This window comes from Lynx rufus, unplaced genomic scaffold (genome assembly GCF_022079265.1).
Source record: "Lynx rufus isolate CCGP_SWC_20201006 ecotype Redwood Valley unplaced genomic scaffold, mLynRuf1.p SCAF_6, whole genome shotgun sequence".
Lineage (NCBI taxonomy): Eukaryota > Metazoa > Chordata > Mammalia > Carnivora > Felidae > Lynx > Lynx rufus.
In genome coordinates this window covers 30,250,228-30,274,039 of record NW_025814878.1, presented here as the reverse complement: position 1 = coordinate 30,274,039, position 23,812 = coordinate 30,250,228, and the positions used below count along the sequence as shown (strand labels likewise).

The 23,812-nt window shown below is 35.2% G+C and overlaps 1 protein-coding gene across 1 annotated transcript in view; it reads right to left on the bottom strand.

Annotated features, from left to right (window-relative positions):
• PTPRK (protein tyrosine phosphatase receptor type K) overlaps positions 1-22,689 on the bottom strand; it is a 396,010-nt gene extending 373,321 nt beyond the window's left edge. The window contains exon 1 of the mRNA XM_047102318.1: positions 22,582-22,689. Within this exon, the coding sequence (XP_046958274.1) occupies positions 22,582-22,689 (108 nt within the window). The remainder of the gene's footprint in view (positions 1-22,581) is intronic.
• Between the last annotated feature and the right edge of the window lie 1,123 nt (positions 22,690-23,812).

Sequence of the window (23,812 nt, the reverse complement as noted above, 5' to 3'; positions counted from 1 at the left end):
TGCTCTGAGAATCACCTGGGGGACTTAAAATAAATATCTATGCCTTGACCCTAATTCAAACCAATTAAACAAAAATTTCTGGGAGTGTGGCATTGGTCCTTTATAAAGAACTCCATTATTCTAAAATGCAGTCAGCTCTGAGAACCAGCATTCCATAACTGCCTTAAAATATTCCCTAAATGCTACTTAAAATTATCTTCCCTTCTAGACCTAGTATCCTAATTCTTCTCCATGCTAGTAATAAAACATTACAAATTATTACAGGCAACTTCATGTATGTGTCCATGTATAGTAGTCTAGATAGAATATGGGCTTCTCCACCATGCGTTCATCCTTGTGTTAGTGGTAAATCCAAATTTATGTGTGAGACAAATCTTTTGCCTGCCTATGGATATCCCTGAATCTCAGTATTTGAAACATTTATCATTCTTTTGAGTAACAAATGTCTTTCTATTGCATGTTTGTCATTTATCATATGTTGCAATTAATTGTATTTCATTTTTTCTCTTGCTATATAAAAAAAAAACCCCTCAGAAACAAATATATAGTCCCCATCTTTCAATTTTCCAGGACCTCTCCAGTGTATATCTAAATATTAATCTCACATCTTATTTCCTATCATTTTCCTTCTTTTATTGGTAAAGGCAGAAAAGTAGACAGATATTTAATTCTATTCTACACTAAATTCACCTTCATCATTCTCAATATCCGTTGCTGTATTTGTCAATATGGTACATATTTCTCTTATGAAACAGACCACTACTGTTAGTTTCCATTGTATATTTCTCCTCATATTTGACTCTAGACATTGGAATAATGGTTAGTTCAGTCTTTGGGACTCTTCTGCACTCTATTCATATCTACCATTGTGATCTCATCTAGTTTCATGGTTTCACATATCATGTATATACCAAAGACTCCCAAATAGTCCTCTCCCTGAATATCAGACTTGGATATCAAATAAGTATTTCAAATTTAACATCTCTAAAACCCAACTCCTCCTACATTCACACCCATTCTAGTTCATATCTAATCCATCCTTCTAAGTGCTCAGGCCAGAAACTTTTTTATTCATACTCAACACCATGAATCCAATCTGTCACTCAATCCCATTAACCTTAATGCTGAAACATCTCTTTTGATTACAGCCTGGTTCCAAGTCATAATTACCAAGTCCCAAGTCACCTGTATTATCATATCAGCTTCCCACTGGTCTCCCCATTACTACTCTTGCTACATCACCATATCTATTCTTCACATCCCATAGTCACTTTGACCCTGCCAAGGCAGAAGTTAAATCACATCACTCCACTTAAAACCTTGCAAAGTCCTGGGGTGCCTGGGTGGCTCAGTCGGTTAAGCGTCTAACTTCGGCTTAGGTCATGATCTCACAGTTCGGGAGTTCAAGCCCCGCATCGGGCTCTGTGCTGACAGCTTAGAGCCTGGAGCCTGCTTCATATTCTATGTCTCCCTCTCTCTCTGCTCCTCCCCAGCTCATGCTCATCTCTCTCTCCTTCAAAAATAAATAAAAACATTATAAAACAAACAAACAAACAAACAAAAAGAAAAAAAACCTTGCAAAGTCCTGCCAATGAGCCTACAGGATCACTGTTAGTACCCTAGCCTTATCTCCTACTCAACCCTCACACTCATTGTCCTTCAGCCAAACTGGCCACGTTACTGCTCTCACACACTGATATGCTCCTCCTTCAGAGATCTCCCACTCGCTAACCCCTCTGCCTGGAATGCTTTTCCCCTAGACTTTGGCATGGCTTGCTCTGTCACAATCTTGTAAGTCTTTAGTTTTCTCCATATTCGTATATTTTACTTCCAACTTTTTATTATCTTTCTTCCCATCAAAATATAAGCTCCTCGGTGGCAAGGAACCTCATCTGTTTTACTCATGAATTCCCCAAGTGCCTGTAAGAATGGCTGGCACATACACTATTAAATAGATATTTAAGTGAATAAATGAATTGGCAAGTATAGGTTACTAAAACTGACTAAATTATCTCCATCACAGTACTTTGATTTGTTATTCAAAATCTTGAGGAAAGTTAAAAGAAATCGAAAAGTGACCAACTTCATTAAAGGGAGAAGAAGCCAAAGAAGCAGAATCAAAGTTTACTAGACAAAGAAAACGTACTTAGCTCCAAAATAAATGAAAAAATGTCCTAATTAACATGGAAGGTCAACTAAAATGAGAACTACATGCAATTTTCATTCACTCTACAGACTTTAATCAACTTCAGAACTGTTATAAGCATATAAATTAGGTTGTATTTTAAACACATTAAAACTCTTCCTTTCTTAACGTGAAAAAGAAGTCTTATTTCTAGCTCCGTTTAACCCCAATACAGTCAGGAATCATGCCGCAGATGTAATCCGTGGACGCAGTGTGCCTTTGAGAATGCACAAATCTTTACAGAAATATATCAAATTAACTACACATGTTAAAGTGAAAGTTATTTCAATAAATATGGATTATAAATTACTTTCATTTATATATATTAAGAAATTATTGCATTTATGTAGTAGAGAGTAAATATAGTAAAGTAAGATAAATAGATATAAGTTATCATTTGACTCTGAACAAAACTACATAGCTCCTATTGAAACAACCTTCTCAAAGGTAACAATTGAACACCATAAAAGTTTTGGATATTTACTGCAGTGTTAATTATGACAGAAGAAAGAAGATACAATATATGCCTAGCACTATGGAAATTTTAAATAATATGTGCCACCTTTATATGATAAAGAGTCTTTATATGTCATCCATATCAAAATTATCTTAAAAGATGAGGAAATAATATATTACATAACAAAAAAGGAAAAGACTCATATGCTATATGGTCATGATTTCATTACATAAGCATACATACACATATACAGAGATGTACACACAAACACCATATACACACAAATACAGACTCTCATGGTGGGGGTGGATAAAAAGAACATTGAAATATGGAGAGTAGTTTTCTCTTGGTTTTGGACTTATGGGTGATTTTTAAACGGTTTTCTGATTTATTTGAATACTTGTACACTATGCATGTACTAGCTTTAAAATTAGAGAAAAATGAGCATGACAAATTTCTACAAATAGAAATAGAGAAGAAATCTTGAAAAAAATATATCTTTCAGGGATCTGAACACAAAGCCTAGACTCCAAAATAATTACTATTAATGTATATGTAGAATCTCTTTTTCAAAGAAGCCCAAAGAATTTCATGTGAACTACACTATGTAACTAGAAATTATATATATTTCACTTTGGGAGAAATTTTACAGAGCGGAATTTTGTCACTTTCTGGTGTCATCTATTTTCTCTTTTCAAATGCTATTTTTGTCTGTATATAATTATCTTCTACCTTTACCTCCATTCCAGTAGAACTGTTACACTAAGTTCAAATAAGATTGAAAACAACAGAATGAAATGATGAGTTATTTGTTACGGCTAAAATGACCTTAAAGACTAAGCTTTAAGAGGCTATTTTAATTATTGAATATTTATCACAGTAAAGTACTATTGTTGGCACTATTAGGACAAGAAAGTGTCAAAACATAGTACCTACTTATTGGCCACTTTCCTCATCTCTCTGATATTCTTTTTCTTTTTAAGTTTATTTATTTATTGGGGGGGAGACGTGCAGAGAGAGAGAGAGAGAGAGAGAGAGAGAGAATCCCAAACAGGCTCTTCACTATCAGCACAGAGCCCAATAGGGGCTTGAACCCATAAATCATGAGATCATGACTTGAGCTGAAATCCAGAGTCAGAGGCTTAATCAACTGAGCTACCAAAGCACCCCTCCCTGACATTCTTCTATTAGTCTGTCTAGTTTCTGACTAAAAGCTCAACTCTGTTCTTTTTGGAACTCAGCTATTCCACTCCCTATTCCAGCCACTTTATTTCCACATACTCCAGTGTACCTGGCTGTTGCTTGTTACTGTCTCTCTACACTCTGCCATTGCTACCTGTTGTCATGGAATACAATACTATCAATCAATTAAAGATACACAATGCATGCTGTGACCATGTAATTCACTCTCATTTTTTGAAGTACTGACTAGCAACATGACATGGAATAATTAAAGATACAAGGCCCAATCCATTTACATAACCAACACGATACACTTATTTGTTGGCTTATTAAAATCTATGTTCACTGTTTTCAAAGTATGTTCACTATGTTCACTACCATAGGTTACTTTGGTCCTCACAAGTACCCTCTGGGAAAGGAAAGGCAACTATTAACTTCTTGATTTTATCTTCAAAAAGAGAACCATTCTCCAAATCATGTGGATGTATATCCAAGTCATAAGTGTTAGAATCTAGAGCCTGAGTCCTAAAATAATCTTTTGGTAAAATATGCTTCAACCATATTTTCTTCCTTCCTTTCTCCATAAGGCATTGGGTAGATCTCCCCAAAATATCAAACCCATTACAGGTTGCAGATATTCTCAGACTCTTGGAAAATGTTTCATAAGTCATATGTTCTTCTCTAACACTAACTAGTTGGCTAGATCAGGGAGGAAAAGCTTTGGAATTCCAGGGAATTCACTTCATGGAGTGGAGAGAAAGCTTCCTGGGGCTCATTTTGTCATTTAATAATATTTGCTCTTTAATATTTTGTTGCTTAATGATACTTTAATGCTTGTTTATTTTGTTTATACTGTGGCTTTTCCAGTGAGTTATAGGAAATGGAGAACACAATGAGGCTCAAAGTAATTTATCTAAGCTTTCCAACAGACAACGGTAAGTGCATGGAAGAAAAAGTAGGAAAGGGATGTCCTAACTCCTGTTCATACTGTTTGTAAAGCCCTGCAGATGGGACTTCAATCCCAACACTGCGAGGCAAGAAGAATATCAAAAAATGAGTTAATCTAGTAATAGAAATAACCTACACATATTATATTTTTGGGAGGGAAAATATTCAGAGACAAATCCTTTGAAAATAAAAGATTTTAAAACCTTTTAATTCTGGATATGACTCTCTTTGAAGCAGTGGAGATGAAATTCAAGGGAAAAATGAGAGAGCTCTGTAGAAAGACACGATCTTTGAGTCAGTACAAGACACCAGACTAAGAGGTGAACGAAGTACAAGTTTTGTTCCCTGCTAGAACTCAACCTTCCTCTAAGGACTGTGCCTTGGAGAACTCTCCAATGCTGGACTCTAAAGAATTCTGTACTATTCTGTGTGATTTACCTAATATTCAGTGCAGAATATTTTCCAGAAAATCACATATATACTGATGCACAGATAGATAAAACCACATACACATACATAAACCACATACAGATACATACCTAGATGCAGATAGAGACAAGCAAAAACACATACACTTTTCAAGGGTTTGAAAACCTCTAAAAATTCACTAACATAATATGTAGATGAGATATATAAAGGGCAGAGAAAACTGAACTTACCCTTTCTTACTCTTTAAAGAGAGAATGAAGGCAAAAGAACCAACATAAGCTATTTTTTTCATGAGAACAAGAACTCACAATTGACAACCTAGGCATATCTAGTCTGTGAAAAAAGGTTAAATATTTTCCCAAATATGTAGATATGGGTACGCATACAAGTTCTGTGAAACTAAAATCAGTCTGCATGATAGAAAAATCCAGATTTAAAAATTACAAGAAGCCATAGCTTGTCTGGTTCCTGTGTCAGATTTAGATTCAGATTCAATTTTTCAAATCTAGATATCTGCTGGTGCTTGCTTGAAGATATGTGTATAGTAACAGACACTTGGTTTTTGGAGCATGAGGTACTTTTACCATTGTTCCCATTTCTCCATGTTTCAAGTATTGTCGCATGTCTTCTTCTATGCTTTTATGACATTATAGGCTGAAGCTACTTTCAACATTAAATAAAATACAAATTAAAATGATGTATCTCATTTTTAAAATGCTGCAGTAATAATGATCTCACAGCAATTCAGTAAGCCAAATGAAAAAGAATAATAATGTATAAAAGGCCTTAAAGAGTTGAGAAATAGTAAACCATTTCCCAAATGATTCCATGTCTTAAATATCCTATCTTTGTTAAGAATAATATTTGAAAGTTCAAGTTACCTACAATAGTGTTCTATGGAAATCATTTCCAGACATCATTATGTGTCATAGTACAAAGCACCTGCATTCAGTGAACAGTTATGTAGGAAAGGTAATTTTCTGAATTGGACATAAAATAATTCCTAATGAGCTGCTGAAAAATTATAATTGGGAATGCAATTTATTTCTGCTAAAAAAAGTAAGTGAAAGGAATTCAAATCAATTTCTTACAGATTAATGAGATTACTAACCAGCCATGTCACCTTGGGCCAGGAGAAAGAAATCATATTTATTCAGTATCATCTACATGCTAGATAATAGCAGATACTGAACAAACATTATTTCCTTTCCTGGTACAACAAAATTGAAAGAGAGACATTATTTCTAATTTATTGACATGAAATGCAAGCTCAAGAAGATTATATGTCATAACCAAACAGCAAGCAGTAGAACCTGGATTTGAATTCAGGTTACTCTGGTTCCTGTGTCGGTTTATTTATTTTTATACTATTTTATTTGTAAGATGACAGGTTAAATTAGAGATAATCTCTAAGGTCTGTTTTAGATACAATGGAAACTCATTTTGAGTTCTGCTGCTACCACTCGAACAGTTTACACAACACACTGAATTCGGTGACTTCATGTATCAAAATACAAGGAAATCTGAACACAAAGGAACATGTCTTATATCATGGCATCCCGTTATTATTACAGTATTATAGTATAACCATGTGCAGCCAAGAGTCCATTAAAAAAAAAAAAAAAGGTAGTAAATGCTTAAACGCAGCATGAAGGAAATCTATATGAAAATTATAAATTGTTTTTGTTGACAACTCATTTCTCCTCATTCATTCCACTTGAATGATTTCCTGGGGCATGTATGTGTCTACTTTCTAAACACAGATATAGAGCATTTGAAATTCCAAATAACTTTTGGACCACTGTAATTAGTCCAGTAAAAAATTGCTCGGCCTGCATAAATAAGAGAATTAACATGAAAGCTTGTCTTATTTTTTTAAATGGAGTCCAGTACAAAGGGTTTACATAAACAGTGAGACCAGAGAAGTCTGGACTTAGTTTGAGGAATGTGACCTATAATAGCAACAGTCAGCTCTTCCCACTGGCTTATTGTCTTCATTGATTTTAGTTTTGAGTAAAAGAACAGAAGCAACAGTCACCTCTACCAAGCTAAGAAGACTCTTGTTTCTTGATTTCACTGGTAATGAATCTACCTGTGAAATCCAGTTAAAACAAACAAGCAAACAAACTCAATGTCTATCACACAGAGCAAAATTTCACTGGCACAATTATACTCTCAATAGCCAAGTTAATCTATAAAACATGAACATGAAATCTTATCTTCCAATACAGCCACAAAAATCTACAATTCCAAAGATTTCACATAGCACACAGAAAAAACATAAACAGGAACAATGAAATAGTATTACAGTGTTAACCATTAAAAAATGTGTCGTGAAAAAGGTGAGAAGAAAAAGCACCAGAAATCATTTCTACATACGGAAAGAGGAGGGAATAAAACAGGGCTGGAGTTCAACTCACTCAGACCATCAGACAAACTAGAGCCACCCCATTCCTCTTCATGGAAATGCTTAAAAAGGCCAATTTAGAAATAGCAGAATACATTAACAATAGTCAATTCAAATCGTGTCATAAAACATCCCCTTTTTTCTTTTCCATCAATATTCTCATTCCTTCTATTTATGCATTCAAAAATAATCTGAACTTCAAGGTAATTGATATATGCTCTCAAGAAAATAAGTTGAGGAAATTTCAGATTTTTTAAAGATTTCGAGTCATTCTATGTTGATGGCAGTGTTCTTAACAGGAACATAACTTGTCATGTGACATATTTATTCATGATAGGCAACTGCTCTTGCACAAAAAGCAAGGAAAAGTATCTGCTGTTTATATTCTCAACTGTATTTTTGCTCTAACAGGACTTCTTAGGGGTATTTTATGTTTCTTTTGAATTAACACACAGAAACAGACTACTTTTTATTTTTACGTATATCATTAGCTATGTGAATACAGCAGTGCCATTAAGCTCAGCTAAATTGAGAAGCATTCCAGGGCTTCAGTTTTGAGTAATTCAAACATAAAAACAAAGTAAAAACAAGCATTCTTGGGAGGAAAAAGGATTTTGAGTCATTCACTTCAATTATTTACTGCTGACCCAAGTGCCAAACACAGCACTAAACTGCACAAAAGTGAACTGTGGTATTATTCCATGTCATTCTTAATTTTAAGTATCAGTCTCTTAACTCTATTTTCAAGAACTATGTCATTTTATTGGTGCTAGCATATCCTTTAGAATTGTTTTAGATATCATTTCTTTAAGCCACAAAACCGTTAAGTCACAATCAGTAGCAGGATCACATTCAAAAGTCTTTTACAGTTTAAACAAATTTTTATTTGCAGGGCGAGTTAAGATGGCAGAGAATTAGGGGGACCGTGGGCTTTGCCCATCCTTCAAACACAGCTTGTATTGAGCTCAGATCACCTGAAACATCCAGTAAATTGATAGGAGGACTGGCAGAGGATCTCCACGGTTGCAGGGAGACAGCGTGGCAGGTGCGAGGCTTATTATTTTTTAATGTTTATTTATTTATTTTGAAAGAGAGACAGAGAGAGAGAGAGAGAGAGAGAGAGAGAGAGAGAGAGAGAGGAAGGGGCAGAGACAGAGGAAGACAGAATCCCAAGCAGGCTCCTCTCTGTCAGCGCAGGGCCCAAAAGAGGACTTGAACTCACGAACCACGATCATGACTCATGACCTGAGCCGAAAACAAGAGTCCGATGCTTAATCGATTGAGCCACCAAGGAGTCCCTGAGGCTTATTTTAACAAATCCATCAAAGCACACTTAATTAAAGGTCCAAACACTCCCCACTGCAAACAAGGAGGAGCTCTGCAGAGGACTGACCAGTGGGAAAGAGCAGCAAAAACTCAACAGTAGGTGTGCACACAGCATACACCAGAAAGACTTCCTCAAGCGCCAGGCCCTGGACAGTGTATGACCCCTTTCAAATTTTTTTATTTTTGTATTTTTTATTGTACTTTTCATTTTTTTATGTTCATTTATTTTGGAGAGAGAGAGACAGAGCACGAGTGGGGGGAAGGGCAGAGAGGGACCCCTTTTTAATACAGCAGTATTCTTAGGTGCAGGAAACATAACAAGCCTCCAAAACACACAAAAGATAGAAACTCAGTCAAAATCACAAGACAGAGGAATTCTCCCCGAAAGAGAGGTCAAGAAGAAATCACAGCCAGGGATGTGCTCAAAACAAATAAACAAAGTTTTATTTTCTATGTAATTCCTAGTTATTTTTGAGCCCCGTACAGAGTAAATAATAGAACCTTGAAACAAATTAAATACCCAAATGCCATCTACAATTAATACTGAATTTATTTCTTAACAATTTCAGAGAAGGATTATGTATTCGTTTCGGTAACTATGAACTTAGGAAGTATGTTCCTACCCTAATAGGCCATTACCAACAAATAGATCAAACATTTCAAATGAACTTCTTTTCCTTTTTTAAAACTTACTCCTTTCTTTTTTTAATATTTATTTATTTTTGAGGAAGAGAGAGAGAGAAGGACAGTGCAAATGGGGAAGGGGCAGAGAGAGAGAGGGAGACACACAATCTGAAGCAGGCTTCCCGCTCTGGGCTGTCACCACGGAGCCCAACCCCACTGTGAGATCATGACCTTAGCTGAGGTCTGACGCTTAACCGACTGAGCCACCCAGGCGCCCCTAAGATTTATTCCTTTCTCATTGAAGAGTGGCTTTGTCTTGACAACCACACACAGGTGTATCCCACAACAGGGTGAACATTTGTTATCAATATAATGATTCTGGGCTAATACCCAACTTAATAGAGGCATCTCTCAATACAAACATTTTTGGTGAACATTTTTTTTGTCTCAAAAAATATTTTTACTTATGACTCAAAAACTTTACATAGTAAATGAATTAAACTATGCAGAGAAAGAACTGTGAATTCAAATACAGTTAGTAAAACATGAAAACTGCATAAATATTGGAAAGTTCAGAGCACTTTAAGTGTCATGTGTGCAGATACAGTAAACACAAAGCAATGTATTCCATTTGAAGTAACTCTATAGTGAGTTAAATTATTTGGATCATACTAATTGTTTGGACCATGAAACAATGTATCAAGCATGAACTTTAGCACCTACTTTGAAAATGTACTTTGTATGCTGTCTGTTAGCTGCATTTTAATTAACTGGCCAGGAATTTTGGCTAGCATCTCACAGGTTACAATTTTTTCCCATTTAAAATAGTAAGAAATTGATTCCTTGTTAGCATTTTCACCCAGAATACCTGATTTTCAGAAACAGACTTTGATATTAAGTGGGAGAAGCTTATTAACTAACTGACGATCTCTTATGCACTAGGGAAGGGACGCCTGGGTGGCTCAGCTGGTTGAGCATCTGACTGGCTCAGGTCATGGTCTTGCAGTTTGTGGGTTTGAGCCCCACACCAGGCTTGCTGCTGTCAGCCTGGAGCCTGCTTCAGATCTTCTGTCCCTCTTCAGCTCTCTCTCCCTCTCTCTCTCTCTCAAAAATAAATAAAACATTAAAAAAATGTGTTATTATGCGCCAGGCAAAGACAGTTCTTTTGTCTTAGAAAAAAAAGTATGATTGTTTCAGAATGAGAAACAAATTTGCCAAAAGCAAATTTTCAGTGGATATAACAAATTGTAACAAGTTTGCAGAAAGAAATTTACTTAACTTGGAGCATAATACTTGCAAGTAATGAGTCCTAACAAGAAGCAACAAACTGTGTTAAAAGTTTTGTTAGCGTTGACAAAGTTTTGACAGGCTTTTTGTAACATTTTTTTTTAAAGCTTTACTGCCAAATATTACAGTAATGCCAGACTGGAATTCTGTTTTCTTCCTGTTAAAATAATGAATTGATCTTAATAAGTTCAGTGTAATAAGTTAATTACAGCCATTCAGTCTTACTAGCAAGTGGTTTCTGCTTTCCTCCTATACTTTGCCTGAAGACTCTGCTATAAGCTATAGGCTCTAGAAACTGGGCCCTCAACTAACGTCCTCAATGGAATGAATGGACTACAGGAGATGCTTCTAACTATAATGCCTTCAAGGACTAGCCTCATGGGGTATAAGCTTCAGTGCTGACAACACACATTAGCCAGACTGTATGTACCAGGACCCAGAGCCAGAGTTTCTAGGATGAATGACTTCCTGAAACAGATTGCAGTCCCGAAATTCAAGAAACAACAAATTAGTCAAGCATAACTTAAGGACCTGATAAGGGAACTCTAATTGGAATGATTTCTTTGGAAGATTATTGGTATATTTTTAATGGTCTTAATCTCTAAGCCATATTTTCATGGAACCTGAAATGGTATTTTGTTCCTACTGACCCCTCATATTCAGGAATACACTCTTTTTCTAAGTTTTTTTTTTTTTTCATGGCAAAGTAGTTAACACGGTAAATACAAGAAGAATATGCTCTTCTTTTTTCCCAGAATATAATTTGACCAATCAACTGAGTAACCAAAATGTTTAAATTTTATAGAGTGTTATATTTAAGAGCAACTTTTATTAAAACATATATAATAACCCTCCAAAGTGACATTATGTGGAACTAATACCTAACAAAACCTTCCTGGTAATCAGGTCTATTATTTGGTCTAAGTCTATAGTTTCTCACTTGAAAGGAAGGTCAATTTGTGGCAGGCTAGGAATCTCAGCAGATTTGAGAGACGTAAAGAGACAGAAATTCATCCAGATTTACAGGTACTTCAGGTGATATCTGATGGAGATGAATAATGTGACTTTGGTTTCTCAGTTTCTGAATAGAAGGGAGTAAATAAGAGATTTCAAAAAATACTTTCAAGTAATATAAGTTATTAAAAATATAATCCTAGATTCTAACATCCCCAAACATTAGTTAATTTTCTGTCCTTACTATTTAACACTCTATGGCACTAGATATTAGATATTTTGATTTTATTATACAAGGCTTATATTTGTTAATAAACACTTCTTGCTGTACCTATGCGAATGAATCAGACAAAAAAAAAGGAAGAAGAAAGGAAAGAAAAATCTTTTTTGTCATTGTTTTTAACAAGAATTTATCATTGAAGAGTATTTATGATCTTAAGAGGAAACTGTTGACAATAAAAATGCACAAACCTTGGAAGTGGACAAAAAAAAACAAAACAAAACTGCATGTCCTTCATTCTCTTTAAGAGCACGTACTTTTGTCTGAGTCACTATTCACTATTGATGAAGATATTTTATAAATCTGTGAGACATGTTAATTTGTAGAAAGTTCATGGTAACACAAATGATACTTATAATAATTATGCAAATAAATTTCATGTAGTAGAGAGGCAAATGAATTCTGTTTACAGTAAAGATAACCTTAAAAGGTTTCAGATTTATTGCCCTCTTGGACATTAATCTCTTTAGTATAAAACTAGGAAACTTATCCCAGCATTCTTTCTTCCAGTGAATTATAAATGCTTCCTTTGTTCCTATCTATAGTCTTTTGAACCAGCTTTACTATACTGCTGGTTCCTACATTAATAAATTAAATCAATCTTTATCATGCATTCATCCAATTTATATAACACTCGACCCATTTTCAGGTTTTGAGTTTTTTATAAAGTATGTTACCTTATTTCTTCCATGTCATAAAAGTGGAGAGCAAAACAAAAGAGAGTTAAAAAAAAAAAATTCTCACTAGTAACAGTTGCAGGTGAGAAAGCTTAAAAAATTTTACTGACGGCAGGAAGATTTCCCAGTTCTCAAGTTTCAGATCCAATAAACGCTTTGAAATCAAGGAAAAACTGACACCAGGCTGACAGTACATTAGAGACTATCAGGTTGCTCTAATAAATGCTTTATTTGTCCACTCTTCCAAATTCCATAGCTTCAAAATTCCACTACCTACATATCCATTTTGCCATATCTGCATTAAATAGTTCTGCAACAGGCACTGTGGTTTACCTATCCAATATCCACCCCATCGGTATTCCACTATAATCTGGCCAGCCATGCACCTCAGGGGAAGCTGGCACTAACTTCAACCTCAGTTCCAACTGGGAGAGGAGTATGGGTCTGAAAGTAGAAACTAATCACACCTTACTGTCCCCCTTCACTCATTAGTTTCGGCATGGATAGGTGCCATAATTTTGGCCAATTAGACAAAATGATAAATCTGTTAATGGGCACCTTCCAAACGTTTTTTATGCTTAAAAAAAAAAAAACAGACATAATGAAGAGACAACCTCTTTTTCTTCATTTCTGAAGTTAATATCTAGAAGAGTTGCAGATCTGACACTCCGGAGAGGAGCTAGCCTGAGGTAAAAAGATGACCTATTGGGGGGCCTGGGTGGCTCAATCGGTTGGGCGTCCAGCCCTTAGTTTCAGCTCAGGTCATGATCTCAGGTTCATGGGTTTGAAACCCGTGTTGGGCTCTGCTCTGCAGAGTCTGCTTTGGATTCTTTCTCTCCCCCCCCCCCTCTCTCTCTCTGCCCCTCCCCCGCTTGTGTGCATTCTCTCTCTCTCTCTCTCTCTCTCTCTCTCTTCCTTTCTCTCTGCCCCTCTCCCACTTGTGTGCATTCTCTCTCTCTTTCTCTCTCAACTTTTAAAAAAATTTCAAAAAAAAAAAAAAGGAAGATTACCCATCAAAATGGAAGAGCAGAGAGAGAAATCCAACAAAGCCAATCCTGGACCATTTGTTATGTGAATGTAGCTTTCCTTATTGTTTACATTTGGGCTTTTCATTACTTACTTGGAGCTGGAGAAAGCAGAAAAGATACAACTTTGGCCCTGCTTCCAAGTCAGCCCTGCAGCTTTTTTCTGCAGTCTCTAAAGAAGGATCTCTACTTATACTTGTTTATATAGATTTCAGAAGCTGGATCTTCTTCTCCTCTATGTCTACATACTTGGATTCCTAACCTTGGCTTTCCTAAGACCTGAAACCTCTGGCATTTACTTAACCTCTCTGAACCTCAGTTGCCTCTTCTATAGAGTGAGGTTAATACATACTCAAAGGGCTTTTATAAAAATTAAGTGAAATGCCATATTTCAAAAAATACTTGAGATTAGATAAAAGCGGTCAGAAAAGCATCTAACCTGGCTTGGATAAAAATCATACTCTCAAAACATAACTTGTGAATAGTCAGATGTGACATTCCACTTTCCTACTTAATTCACTATATATTTAAGAACAGGGGGAAGGGAGAAGGTACAGACATATATAGTTAACCTGATGAAATTTGTGGAATTGTTTATTTAATTTAACCTCATCAACTGCAAGAAATAAGTCAGCATATCTCTTTAATCTATGTCCTTCGGTGAGGAGTTCATGATGATCCTGGCGTTTATAAGTGTCATGTACTTTGAATATATAAAACATTCACTTTTTGTTGAGAGAGATTTCCCAATCAATAATTTCCTCTTTGAGGGAGGGGTGAGACGTCTGTCAACATACAGGACTCTCAGCAGAAGTTAGGTTTGAAAGCTGAAAACCTTCCAAGATTTTAAAAGCATCTTTTTATGTAATGACAATTAAGTATATAAGCATAGGTCTGTATTTTTCATAATATCCACCATATGAGATAATTAACATCACAAATTTTTAAATAATCTCTAATCACTTATCTTTTTTTTTTTTTTTTGTATATTTTTCCCCTGGCATTATTCTCGTGTTTGAACGATAATAAGCTTTTAAACTGAGATTGCCAACGAGAATTCCTTAGCCCTCATGAGGCAAGTTTATTTTTGGTGACAGAGAGTATAAGGTCATAACTATACTTTGGGTCACACTCCTCCCAAGGAAAAGTAATTTTATTTCTTTGGACTATGTATTGATTTTAAGATACACATTAAAGGTACCTGTATAGTCTTTGAAATTACTCTGTATTCTTATCCCTAATTCATTTAGGAGGTTGAACATTCTCTAGCACTGGTACCGGTATTAATTTTTCTTTTTTTTTAATACTAGCCTGTTTTTCTTCCACTGAGATATATTGGGAGATATCTAACTTAGACACATTATGCACCTGAAATATCAGGAAAATATTCCCATCCCAGCATGCCATTCCTGTCCCCAGTAATTTAGACATTCTTCATGCTGCATTTATGTCCACAAGGGTAATAGTCCTTACATTAAAAACCAGCCTTCAAGAAGTGTTTCACCCTTGATGTAGTCCATTACTGCCTTTCCCTCTCTGACCCTGCACTACCTCTAACTCCCACTGTTTTTAATAAGCAACTCAAATGTGGTGAACGATCTTCTCTGTGCTGAGGGCAAAAACACCAACAGATACATGATAACATGGTTTGGAAGAACACACTGAAATAAGCCCATAATTCTAGTCCTAAAATACCCCATTGCAAACCAAGTCATCAAATTATTTTCAAACCCTAAACTTTAGTCTGGTTCCTTCAGTCTATGAATTTTTCTTCTGCCATACCTGCTCTAATGAGACAGCAGATAATATATGTGTTTCTAAAGGCTGCTTTAGACAGACATGAGGCAACTGTTCATCAAATAACTAAAAATAACATCCAGGTAAACCAAAGAAAGGACAAAGTATCTCCCTAGGGGATGAGAGTATCTTGTAGGAAACTCTGAAGCCCAGCAGCCATTCCAAACAAGTCTCAGATCCCATTCCAGACAAAGATTAAGAGACAGTCACTTAAAACTTTTAAGTTTTGGAAAGAAATAGTATTTTAAATGAAGCAGTAAAAAATAAAAATAGACACCTCATTATATAGTGGATCTACATGTCCATAGACAACTCAAGGAAATGTATCAGCTACAATTGTGAGGAGAGTAGTTCTGTGACAAGAGTAATTTTGTTATTAGACAGACAAACCATCCCTGGGATTTATTCACTCCACTGATCTCTAAAATGTCACTAATTTTGTAAGGTTCATGTGAGGATTAAGAAAATATATCATGTCCCTGGTAAAGTAAAAACCCTTAAGCCCCCAATAAGCCATAGCTAATGGTAGTAAATACCTTCATCTCAGAGATGCTTATCTGAAAAAGTGTTGAATGTGCACCAACCTGTTGTTTTCCAAGTGTCTCTTGGAGAGTTCTATCTCTAAGTGTTTTTCACAGAAGCCATCTTGACAGAGCTGGAGTGGTGAAGAAAGGGATAAGGGTAGGGATGTAGGAGTACAAAGCAAAGAGATTCTGGGACCATTAGCTCATTGTGGTTGATTTTACATATCTGAGCACTGCGAAATATTATTTTCAAAGTAAGAGTTCTATTATTTAAAAAAACTGAAAATCATAAAATGATGCATGACCTTACAGTTTTGAACTTGTAGGGTTTTCATGTTCTGTCACCTTCTTAGAATCTAATGCCTATATCCGATACTTAGAAGTTTCCCTGTCTGTGTTAATGGACTTATGCTAAGCTATATTCTCTTACCCTTTCCCTCTCTCTCCTCCATGTCTCTCTGCCCTTCATCTCCCCTCTACCACCCATCTCTCAGTTCTCCTTAGGACCACCACACAGCTTCACACACACACATATACACACTACCTTTAGTCATATTAAGAGACAATGATGAGTAGATGACAAAAAGAAAACAAACCAGTATTTTGGCCTGATTTGCTCTATTCCTCTAACACAAACAAAACCAGTCATAATACTACAACTTAATATCTCTACACATACACATAACATTATTCTACAATCTCTATCATGTTCTGACTCTGGTAAATTTGCTGTCAACTGCTTCCGTTCATTCAGATGTGTGAGATTTTGGCAGTTATGACCTTGTAGAAACATGTGTCTTGTTATCAACTGCCTATAATAGAGTGGTCAAAATATTAGGCAAGGTGATCCACTCATTTTAATGAGTGATTAAGGTTCCCAGAGAGATAGACTATAGGTTAGAAATAGTAAGTCAATGCAAAAAACTCCCTTGAAATTTCTCCTCAGGTATATTAAAATGTGATACACTGCATACATAATACTGTTTAGTAAATTATGACTATAAGTCTTCTGTTATAAAACTAAGAGACTATCATCTTAACATAGCTGAAATTGTATTACCTATAAAATGTTATCATATGAATCAAATTGTGGAACCCAACGTTTTATTTGATTTTTAACTACATCACACTATCAGAAGAAAGCCAGGCACAAAATCATGTGACCCATGCACATTCCCTACTGAATACACAAACACATTTTGTCTCTCCAAATAAATATTTGGAGAAGGCAAGCTTTATTTTAACAATCTGGCTAATAATTCAAGTTTAAATGCTGAGATACAAAAAATAAAAGGATATACAGTTCTAAATGTAATAAATTAATATAAAGACATATTTATTAGTAGCATTGTTCATTCCTCATCCTTCTCTGTGGAATGTATTTGTTCTCTATATTTTAGTTTGGGGGTCTTGACAAAGGGGTAGAATTGAGATCCAGTAGGTTCTTAAACTGCTGAATAACGCACCTCACTAGGTATTATAACAAAAGAGAATTGGTTTCTTACATCAGTCTTCAGATAAATTTAATGACAGAGGGCTTTTATTTTCTGCCATACACATAGTGCACATGCATTTTATAGAAGAAAGTATAGTGATTTACATTATTGTTAGTGAAAAGTACCAAATTGAAGGTGGGATATGATGTAGTCATAATTTGAAATACTATCGTATGGGTTCTCTAAAGACTCTACACTAAAATTTAATTAGTCACTTTACAAAAAGCTGTTAAATTTTTTAAAAAGCAGTTATAGGGGCGCCTGGGTGGCGCAGTTGGTTAAGCGTCCGACTTCAGCCAGGTCACGATCTCGCGGTCCGTGAGTTTGAGCCCCGCGTCAGGCTCTGGGCTGATGGCTCGGAGCCTGGAGCCTGTTTCCGATTCTGTGTCTCCCTCTCTCTCTGCCCCTCCCCCATTCATGCTCTGTCTCTCTCTGTCCCAAAAATAAATAAAAACGTTGAAAAAAAATTAAAAAAAAAAAAGCAGTTATAAACAGAATAAAATTACTGAGATGTCAATCATGATACCTATTCTTAGATCTAGGACAGAACATACAGTAAAATGGTGAAATGAATTTGTTTCATGAGGTCATAAGCATAAAAGAATATCTGACAAACAAAGTCACAGACACAGAGGTAATTTGAGATCAAAGAATAATTTCTAGTTCTATGCAACATCTCTCATTCTCATTCCAGGCTTCTGAGGAGTAAAGATTCAGATTAATTTGATGTGCAAAAGACAAAAGAGAGAGGGAGAAACAAATAATAAAGGGAACTCCTTCTTGGTAGTATTAATAACATTTAAAATTATATCTTAAATAAACAGGTAAGATTATAAAGGCAAAAGCCAAATATTAATAATTATGTAAAGTCTTCTAATTACATTAAAATGTGAACTGAATGTAATGTTCAAGACATGGGGTATTTTTTATTCAATTAAATCTTTAGCAGGGGAAAGAAAAATCTTTTTTTGTTTAATACTTGATCAAAGTATTTAAAACCACATTATGTCCGTTAACACTTTTGCCTAAGGAAAATGACATGGCGTCTTGGGAAATCAAAGATGAAAACAGTTTATGTTTATGAAGGACTTACAGCATAGTGGACAGAATAACACATACAAAGATGATACTAGAATAGTAATAGCTACAAGTGAAATAGGTAAAAGGTACAGTGGGAAACATATTTGGATGTGAGGATAGAAGAAATAGAAGAGTTCCAAGCCAATCAGAAAAAATCTTCCCAGTGCAGCCGGAACCTGAGTAGACCATAAGAATGCATAAGAGTTTGGTGAGTGGATAAGTAGACAGAGAACTGTCTATGCAAAGGGAAGAGAACTTCGATGGCTCACAGACGCTCAAAGACCATAGTATCTTTGAATGTTGGGGCGGGGATCCAGAATGGTGGGAGAGAGTTTGAGCCCATTTGAGATCTCCTCTGATATATCTTTTCTCTTAATCTATAACATTTTTAATTACTAGTTCAGTTTTCCCGTAGCATCCCTGTGAACACTTTGCGGCAACTCTCATTATTTTGCTTTATTTTTTTGCCAACTCTCATTAATAAATAAGACACAGAAAAAAACAGAGTTCACAACTGTACAAGTTTATGGTTTTTCAGTTTGAGCACAACTGTGAAAACATCACCCAGATCAAGAACTACAGTACTACTCACCCAGAAGCCCCTTCATGCCACTGTCCAGGCACCAATAATCCCTCACCCCTGCTAACCCCTCCTGCATGTAAATAAAACCCTGACTTCCAACATCATCAATAGTTTTACCTGTTTTTGAAATTTATATAAATGAAATACAGTACATATTCTTTCATGCCTACTTTCTTTCCCTCAAGATTATGTTTGTGAAATTCACCTATATCATATATTGCAATAGTTCATTCATGCACATTGTTGTGTAATGTTCCCTTTTATGAATGCATCATCACAAAAGCTTATTTATCCATTGTAGTGTTGACAGACATCTTTGCACTGTTTCAATTTGGGACTATTATAAATACTGGTGCATTTCTGCACATGCCATTTGTAGAACATGTGTACTCAATTCTGCGGGGCTTATACCCAAAATTGGATTTACTGGATCAATAGGTTGTATAAAGTACTTGTACTGATTTATACTCCAACCAGTAGTACATGAGAGTTTCACTTGCTCCATACTCTTACAACCACTTGAAATTTTGATTATCATCTTTATGCTGAGTATGTAGCAGTTTCTCATTGTGGTTTTAATTCACATATTCTTGCTGACTGAGTTGGGAAGATGCTCATATTTTCATATGATTTTTGGCCATTATCCTAATACCAAATGGCCTAAATTCACTCTTTTGCATACTATTGTTAATGAACTTAACAGGGCTTCCAGCCACCATCACTGTCAACTGACAAAGGGAGTGTGGAGGCTAGCAACTGCTGAAGAACATTCGAAGCAATTATTGATAGCAGTATGTCTCTAGGAAATAATTTTCTTCTTTCCTCTTGTCTTCTATTCACCTTGATTCTTCTCTTATTCTAATCTATGTGCCCACCCTATCTTTCTTCTTCCCTTCTGTGTTTCCAGTCCAAAAATGTCAATAAACAAAAGCCAATAAAAAGTGTGCAAGTACTGTCTAGAGAGTTCAGTAGATCACTAACAAGTTTGTATCTGACACTTAGATTTCTTACTTGAGGGTTGTCTAATTTTTGAGGAGTTTTGTTTGTTAGTTTATTTTTTTTTATAAATGAAACAAGTCAGCATGCTTGACTATATATTTGAAAATAAATGGATCATTCACCAAACTGTAATAGGATAAATATAAATATCTCCTTTTTTTATAACTTATCAACAATGTTCAATGAGTATTTTAAATAAATATCAGAAGGAAAATGGAAAAAAAAAAACAGATTCTCTTGTAAAAAGAGAACAATAAAAGAAGAATATACACAAGGGTGCTTTATTTCACTTTCCCTAAAGACCAAATACAAGTCACATTCGGCAAAAATAAAGTAGTCATGACCTTTTCCCTCTTCTGCATGATTAATTACTTAATGTCCTATTAATTGGAAGATGTGGCTGAATTTCAAACACTTTCATTTTCGGTGCATATCATCCTGTACTGTAACCACCGATTAAGCTGTTCATCAAAGGTGAGCCAACAAGGTCATCTGAGCAGTATCTCTTCAGCTATTCATTATCCATCTTCAATGATAATTAACAATGGTAACATTTCCATAAATCAACATCTTTCTGATTATTCTCTGATGATAAACAGTCAAAATGTGTGCATCTCAGCCCACCCCTTTTAATTTTATATTAAGAAAATTCTAAATATACCACAGAGAAAGCTCAAGTGAAATATTACAGAAGTTTCTTTAATTAAAATGTACGAAGAAAATAAGGCTATGTATCTTTCAAAGAAAAACATAAACCTACATACAAAACTAAAGTAGCCTGCTGACCACATAGGGGTCACACATAAGAAGCAAAGGGTTTCAGCCACCTACTACCAATTTCTTCCTCTGGCAAGAAAATTATGGCTCAGGTCAGCTTCAGAGATAACCATTTATTTGCCTACTCAGCCATGGAAGGTGACAATTTAAACAGAAAGCAGATTTAATTCACCTTACTCTCAATACACGCATTACAGTGTGGACCAATAAAACAACTTTTCAGTGGATATAATTACTATATTCCAAACCATAATGTGGAAATGTAATTTTTAGGTTTGGTTCGGTTTACTTTGTATACTTGCTGTGTGTTGTTGTTTATTCTTGATGTATTTAACTTTTTGGCTTTTTAAATCATATTGGTTAGTAAATGCAGAAATGCTATTGGTAAAATATGCTTCTTTGGTTCACTTGTATTGACATTTTCATATGCAATATCTATGTCTAAAACGGTCATATCTAAAATTCACTCACTATAGGAAGGTCTTTCTCAACTTGTAGAAAATTATTTATAAAGTATTTTTAAAATAACATAATAAGGGTACTGAAAATCTGTGTTAAAACTTAAGTTATTAGTAATAGATAATCGGCCTATCAATTACATATGATTATATCTTACTACACAGCATATTAATATATTACATTTTTAAACATTAGATTGTATGCTACTATATACACATGATTATATAAAATATATATTTATGAATTGTACTTATTTCTAAATATTGGAAGTAAAATAGTTCATGCTTTTTACAATTGTATTTTATTATTCCTGTTTACATTTTCAATTTTTACAATTTAATAAGTTACTGCTAAACATATATACACAGAGCTTGGAATTAGTCCCGAGTTAATATGTAGAATTAAAGGCACATATTCTAGTCTGGTAGTACTAATAAATGATAGTACTATAAAATGATATGTACATATTATACCCTATGCTAATGTGTTTTTCACAAGTAAGAGAAAACACAACTCAAACTGGCTTAACCAGTAAGAAGATGTATTATTTCACGAAACCAGAAATCAAGGGACATATTTTTGTCTCCTGGCTGCCTCTCCCCAGAGCCACTGCCATGCTCAAGAGCAGAGTGACAATGAGATAAGTTTTCTCTCCATCATGGAAAAGAAATCCTTCCTTTCAGTCTGATTGGACTAAACCTATATAATTCAACTGAGTAGTACGAAGTGAGCTGATCATCATCTTAGATTATTTTTAAAGTATTTTGTTTGTTCTGGTTTTATAGGTACCCCCCTTGATTTTGTTTCCATTTTGCTTCTTTATTAAATTGGGGAAAAAAAACACACAAATACTTCTATTTTTCCAATCAGAGATAATAACAAAGATACAGTGAGCATTCTTGAACATAAGATTATAGAAAGTTATCGAAGAAAAGTCAAAGTCAACAATAAGGCTCTGAGATGTGGTGAAGTAGCCTGACCACAGTAGTTTACTATAACAAATGACTGTGTTACACCCAAAGCAAGAAAATGCTACATATTCCAAAGCCATTCGCCCAACATTGGGAACACAGAATGATTCTCACCTTGAGGCATCTCAGGTGGCAGATAATGAGGTTCTTGGGCACTAACATGTACCCATTCGAAGTCATCATATAGATCCTGGTGGTAATCACAGGCCCCTGGACCATCATCAAAAGTACAGCCACCTGAAAGAAGAAGAGAAAGATTACCATTACATTCTACACAGATTTGCTAAAAATTGAGAATGTGCTGGAGAAGGAAAGATTATATTGAAATATGTAAAATGGCACTCTTAATAATAAATGGTACTCCTGTTTTTGACTATCCTCATTAAATTTTCATATAAAATGAATTTCTATCAGTAGTTTCTGTTTGAATAAGAAATAAGTTTGAGCCTCAGAAGGAAGGCTGTGGTGCAGATTTTGAAGAACAAAAAATAGTAGAGGGGGCGCCTGGGTGGCTCAGTCGGTTAAGCGTCTGACTTCGGCTCAGGTCACGATCTCACGGTTGGTGGGTTCGAGCCCTGCATCGGGCTCTGTGCTGACAGTTTGGAGCCTAGAGCCTGCTTCGGATTCTGTGTCTCCCTCTCTCTCTGCCCCTCCCCAGCTCATGCTAACACTCTGTCTCTGTCAAAAATAAATAAACTTAAAAAAAAATTAAAAAAAAATAGTAGAGGATACTTGTAAGTAAAGCTTCCCTGAAATATACAAACCACCTAAAATCTAAATAGATTATAACAACTTCAGTGAGGAGAAGGGGAGAAAGGGAATGAGTGAAAATTATCTTCTTTCATAATGCAAGTTCAAAAAAGGTGAAGTTAATACTTAAGACTTACCAAATTCTTTGCTTTAAAAGAACACTTTGAAAGAACATTTGAAATGGCAAATAAAACATACAAAACTTTATGGTGTCTAAAAGTGTTTGGGGTCAGTGATACATTCTTCCATACTTTATCTAGATTACTTTCATAGAACTTAAAAGGGAAAAAACTAAAACATAAACCTGATCAGATTAGTCGATCATCATTGTCACCTCTGCCACTTTATTTAATAACTTTTGTGGGTTTTTTTTTTTTTTTTTTAATGGAGGTAGCCTTTCCCCTTTACATCAGTCATTTTCCTGGGTTTATTCTCAGGGGTAATTTTTTGGTATAAGTGGAATGATTACTTCTGCTTCTCAACCTACATATACAGGCACACAAAATTCAACATACTTAGTTTATTCAATTCATGAAAATAAGAACTGGCCTGAATGTCTAATCTTGAAAGAAAATGGATTAGAACTAATGAAAAT